Raw genomic sequence first — 6,000 nt, 5'->3', positions numbered from 1 at the left:
TGCTGGAGTACATTATTTAATTACTTAACTTGGCTTGTTGTTCTTTAAAGAAAGCCACGTGTCAAATGTTGTGGTTAGAAAGCACGTCAAGTACAACCAACAATTTGTGGAGTTCTCTCTGAACCAATCAATCGAACTTAAAGTGTTCAATTTAAGGAAGCAGTAACTATTATTTAAATAGATATAAATTGGTATCATAAATTTGTTGCCACCTGTAAAGTTAAGTATTTAACAAATTTCAAATGAACATTTTACATTTATTTGGTGTTCTCGTTCTATTAAATTAAATACATGTTTTAAGTTCGGTTAATGCAAATACTCGAAACATATGAATAAGTAGGTATATAAAGTAAAAAAAAGAAACCTTACGAAATCGGGTTTGTTGGTATCTTAAAATACAAATGTAATACAAAACTTACTCATCCTCACAATCTTCGTTGAGGCATTAAATATTTTAGCAGAATACAAAGGAATAGCGTTTAAAGGTTATAAATCGCTGCTTAAGTGATGTTGGTATACAATTTAAAACAAAGTTAATTTGCCTAGTTTATGTAGGAAATTTAATGTCCACAATTGCTGGAACAATTCAGTTATTATTGTAGATTATTTGCGACTCTTTTGCTGTACATAGTAACTGTTATCCTTATGGCATGTCTTTACACATGACTAGGATTAAAATATCTTTGCCGATTCCGCATCTTGATCGTTGACCTGCAGGCCAAGGCAGTTGATCCAGAATTGATCAATGGTATTATACAAATGTATTAGATGATTGCCAATGCCGTGATTTTCATCGGTGTATGTCTGTTGAAGGAAAATGTATCAAGTCAATGGAATCATTTTCCCTTGTTTAACAACTGACCTGTTCTTCGAATTGTATATCCGCTTCCTGTAGCAATTTTGAGAAGACCAATGAATTTTGATAGTGTACATTATCATCGCCAGAGCCGTGGATGAGCAGATAGTCGTGGGTGCGGAAATTATCCAGATTATGGAATACACTACTCTCGTTATACTTTTTCCAATTGTCACTCTCAGTGGGCAGGCCCATATACCTTTCTGTATAAATGGTATCTAAAGGGCAAATATATTTGTAATAAGTTTCCATGATCGTTAAACTATAACTTACCATAGTACAGCCACGATGTGACGGGTGCCACTGATACACCACATTGGAATATCTTATCATTATCCTTTTGAATTGTTCTGGCCGTCATGTAACCACCATAGCTCCAGCCCCAAATGCCACAACGATTGGGATTCACATAGGGTAAGTTTTCTTGGAACCATTTTGTGACCAATAGTTGATCTTCTACCTCGTGATCACCCAAATCGTTGTTTACCGAGAAGAGTATATCTTTGCCCTTGTTACCAGTACCGCGACCATCTATATACGCGTATATAGTATCTCTGGAAGTGGTCAAAAATGCCTCATACCCCAAAGTGAAGGCATTTGTTATCCTAACCGAATCTGGTCCCTGATATACTACCACAATGAGGGGATATTGCTTTGTCTTATTGAAGTTGGGTGGATAAGCCAATTTGGCATAACCAATGCTGCCATCACCAAGAGTAACATTCATAAACTCATATGATGCATGTTGTTTATTTGCGATTCTCTGCCGATAATCCGTGTTGGGTTCCCAATCGGAGACTAGAGTGTGTGAGGAGGCTTCAAATATGCGAGTATAAGACGGAGTTGGACCCGAGCAGGTCAATGTATAGTAGGAGAAAGATTTACTGAACTTGGCACTTGCATAGAGACAAGGTACACCGTCCACATCCAATTGTTTGCAACTGAGGCAGTCATCGTTACTGTAGACATGATAAACGGAAGGATCTCCCACTTGAGTGGCCTGATAGTAACTAAAAATTTACAAAAATCATGTTAGTCACTCCGAATTTCCGAATATTTACTCCCATACTTACAGTTTATCATTGGTCTCATCGTATCCATAAACCGTAATAACTGTAAAGTTACCCCTCGATTGCCAGCTATTAACTCCAGTATCCAAATTCAGATTCCATACCTGATACCAATTGCCAATGTAATGGGCAAATATACAATTGGTGCCAGTGCTCAGGCAAGTCGGTGTACTCAGAGATATCCAACCATTGGGCTCACTCAATCTTGTGACTTCTGTACATTCACCCGTGTGCCAACAACTTTGGATTGAAGACAAGTTCTGGCGACGATTAAGCCAAGTGATAAGCAAATGTGTATTATTCGACCAAACGACATTCTGTAGAATATGATCATCTCCGACCACTTCAGAAGGAGCATCAATCTTTTGCATCGCAGGATCATCATTCGTCAAGTCATAGACTCGTAAATAAACAGAGGGATTCTTGGTGCCTGCCTTAGGATACTTGAGATCCTCCTCGTGGGGGTATTGATAGAAAGTTTCATCACCATCGCCGTACAGGAAATATCGGAAAGTTTCAACTTCTGTATCATTGAAAAATCCAACAGCCAATTTGGTCCCATCTCCTGACCACCAAATAGCACTGCCGCTGCTTAGCACTTCCTCCTCATACACCCAATCGGGGACACCATTATAAACTATGCCATCGACGCCATCGACTGTTATCTTAATCTCGTTATTCTCACTGAAATGTATATACACGTTGTTCAAGTAGACATAGGCCAGTCGATTTCTCGATGGGGACCAATCGCAGTATTGTAATTTTTCACCTCCATGGATTTGAATGGAAGTATCAGTTGCGATGTCATAAACATCATATTGAGCTATATACGAATGACGGAATTTCTCCGTCAAATTGTGACGTACTAAGATTTTCGTATTATCCGGTGAAAGTGTAAAAGTTGCACCCGAATAATTATTCTGAAATGAAATTTTAAAATAAGTACCAAAGTAATACTAAAAGTTTAAGCAAACTTTACCAAAAATGCTGAGCTAAAGTATAGCGCATTCGTCTTGGTGGCTGCATTATATTTGAATATAGATCTATCACTGGCAATATAATAAAACTCTTCATCTGTGGAAAAATGAAAAATAAATATTAAGTATTATTAATAAGTGAACATTTTTGAAATTATTTTTTAAATCAAGATAAAGAGTTTCTTCAAAGTCTTTTGAAAATTTGAAAACTTCATATCTCCACGCGTATTTACTTATGTTACTTTGAAAGGACATAACTCCGCGTGGAGTTTGTCATTATCCCAAGATCGTTTCGACTTAGTCTGTATAATTTTCCACCTGGCACGTAGACTTACTTTTAGTATAACTGCAAGTTCATATAGTCAGATGTTTGAAATATTACTATAGCCTTAGATCTCACAGTTAGACTGCCTTATGTAAGGCATACTAAATACTTTTAAAATCAAAGATATGGGTCTTCATATATAGAGATAAAGAAAGTTTTTTTATTACTACGAACTGTATACACTATCATGCAATTGTATTGGGCCAATATTTTAGTTTTAAATTTACTTTTTTTTTGTCGAAATAACAACAAACTAAATGATGAATATATTTTTTAGCAATAAGTAAGCAATTAAGTGAGATGTACTAAAAAAACGAACTATATATTTAATTTTCTTCTGTAGTAATGAGATTAATAATTTAATTTCCCTATTTATATTATCCTTAATGTGGAGTTTTATTTACAAGTTACTCATAGTCAAGAAGGTTTACATGAAAATACGATTTAATAGAGATTACAAGATGTTAAATGACAATCAACTCGACTTTTAGCACCCGTCTATGGTACTCGGCTTGACCGTGCATCCAACTATGACGCAAGACCTTAAGACGCGTTGCTCTCATCCCCTCTCATCCATTAGTCACCCCTCTTTGTTTTTTCTCATACGCTCGCCTCCTCTCTTTGATCGACTGTATATCATCTACTTGTCCAATAAAATTGGTCAACAATTTGAAAAAGAATCTTAAAGAAGCTTCAAATTCGTTTTAGCTTGTCCAATCTTCTAGCGGAATGATGAAAGCACTTAAACAATTCTAAATATAAATGTCATGGAAAATAAACATTAAAATGAACTATGTACTTAAAAATATAAACTATTTGTGGCACATTGTTCAGGAATGAGATAATGTCTGTGTAAAGCTGATGCCGATGCCCAAAAATTCGATATAAAAAGTGATTTTTGACGAAGCTATTTTTTTTTGCGCCAATTCGGTGTCTTTTTTTACCCTATTTTTATGTATGCATAAACTCATTATGCCAAAAAGTTAAAGATTTTATTCTATATGAATTTAATATTTTTGCCAAAAAATCTTAATTAAATGAAAACCGGTTACTTCAATTGAATTGTATAATTCCATTTACGAGACGAATCAGCTGAAGTGGCGCAACCAAAAAAGTCAAATCTATACCATCAACCATGCCAGATTTCAATTAGAGGCAAATAATTGGCATTTGGTCAAGTGCCAATGTGGAACAAATCACAAACACACACACATAGAATAAGTGAAATTGCACAGTTACAAAAACTGCATAAAAATGCCCACAAAACAAAGCGTTTTTACCTGATTTCACTTTAGTTGAAAATTTAGTAAAAAGTTTAAAATATATGGAGGGAACTGCCACCATTGACATTATCTAAGCCATGTTCGTCTAATAAACCACAAAATGTGATGATAAGCAACGACAATCAAATTGCTTAGGTACTAATGTTTATAATTTATGAATGATAAGATTAAACCTAAGATAGAGTTCGTAACTGAAGTGATTAAAAACTAAAAAACTGTTCGATTAGTTAACCATAATATGCGATTTTTTGATTGTTATTTGTTCAATATTTAAAAAGTCGACGATTTTAAATACAGGTGAAGTTTAATGAGAGAACTAGTTTAATACATATACAGCATTAATCACTCTCACTAAATTTGAATTAATTGCATCATCTTGTTGATTACATTACACTAACACGATGTTTAACCAGCTAAGTTGTTTTAACTCATTGATGACAAAGCCAATGGCTTATAATTGATCATTCAGTTAAAGACATTTGTAACTACTTCAAGCCATCGTCAAGGGCAAATGACCTTTAATCCACTTTTACTATCTATGCTAAATAGTAACATGTACATATGTATGTAGATTTTTTTAATTGAATGACCTATTAGGTGAAGCATTGTCAAGTCATTGATAAGAAAATAAATATGTATACTGGGGGCTTCCCATGCTGCTTGGCCTTTTATGAAAGTGTGAAAAACCACACATTGTGCATTAACATTCTCCCAGGATGATAACAAACAAAAAAGAAGAAGAAGAAGCTACTACCTAGATTTGAGTTCATCGAACGGGCTTCAAGTTCAAAAACATAATAAACATATATCCCACATTAGCATTGTGTTTGCCAAGTCACTGATTATAAAGCTTAAGACCAGAAATAGCCAACAAAACATAAACTTGAAAATGAATATGTAGAAAATGTAAATATTTAAACAAGTTTAATAATTGGCTAGCTTGATTGGCCACAAAGGTATCATATCGGAGAGTTAGACTGAAAAGAATCATCAAGAAATCTTGCCTTTAGATAAAAACTAACCTGTTATCCAAGTGCCATTGAAAGTACGTAGCCCTGAGGTACCGGACAAGGCTGAGCTCAAATCCCATGGTGTTTTCTCCTCTGCCACCCGCACATTCTCCCGCTGAACGACCGCCGACTCACTTAAACTGAGACCAAGAACAATAACCGCAACGACAAGCCACGAATTCAAATGCAATTTTTCAAGCATAATTTCACGTCATTTACAAGCCAGAAAACAAATTAAAAAATTATATATTTTTTTATTATTTCACACGCAGATCACAAAAAACGACGGACAAATCAACAAGTCGACGCAGTGCAGCGATCAAACGACAACTGGCAGAGCCCACGGGCTAACGGCAACTGAATCAGAAATCAATTTGTAATCAACAATTAGCGTGGTGACAGCAAAACAAGATAGAAAAAGAGGAGAGCAAAAAACAGCATGGAGAGAGAGAGAGAGAGAGAGAGAGAGAGAGACTGAG

At 35.3% G+C, this 6,000-nt stretch overlaps 1 protein-coding gene across 1 annotated transcript; it reads right to left on the bottom strand.

Annotated features, from left to right (window-relative positions):
• Positions 1 to 236: 236 nt before the first annotated feature.
• Positions 237 to 5,865, bottom strand: LOC137581163 (venom dipeptidyl peptidase 4). Its single transcript, XM_068295344.1, has 6 exons — positions 5,534 to 5,865; positions 2,906 to 3,000; positions 1,930 to 2,846; positions 1,130 to 1,866; positions 863 to 1,074; positions 237 to 804 (listed from the first exon to the last, which is right to left on the bottom strand). The coding sequence occupies exons 1-6, from the start codon at positions 5,721 to 5,723 to the stop codon at positions 673 to 675; spliced, it is 2,283 nt and encodes a 760-aa protein (XP_068151445.1). The 5' UTR covers positions 5,724 to 5,865; the 3' UTR covers positions 237 to 672.
• Positions 5,866 to 6,000: the final 135 nt, after the last annotated feature.

Source organism: Drosophila tropicalis, unplaced genomic scaffold (genome assembly GCF_018151085.1).
Source record: "Drosophila tropicalis isolate 14030-0801.00 unplaced genomic scaffold, ASM1815108v1 contig_845, whole genome shotgun sequence".
Lineage (NCBI taxonomy): Eukaryota > Metazoa > Arthropoda > Insecta > Diptera > Drosophilidae > Drosophila > Drosophila tropicalis.
Note: the sequence above shows the minus strand (reverse complement) of the source record. Positions and strands in the feature narration are given on the sequence as shown.

What these genes read in the sequence shown, in the direction of transcription:
- LOC137581163 (XM_068295344.1), bottom strand. Translation starts at nt 5,723, where the DNA reads ATGCTTGAAAAATTGCATTTGAATTCGTGGCTTGTCGTTGCGGTTATT. An exon ending in CAATGGCACTTGGATAACAG is followed by an intron (nt 3,001 to 5,533) that starts GTTAGTTTTTAT and finishes ATTTTTCCACAG; the next exon opens with ATGAAGAGTTTTATTATATT. An exon ending in CACATCGTGGCTGTACTATG is followed by an intron (nt 1,075 to 1,129) that starts GTAAGTTATAGT and finishes TTTGCCCTTTAG; the next exon opens with ATACCATTTATACAGAAAGG.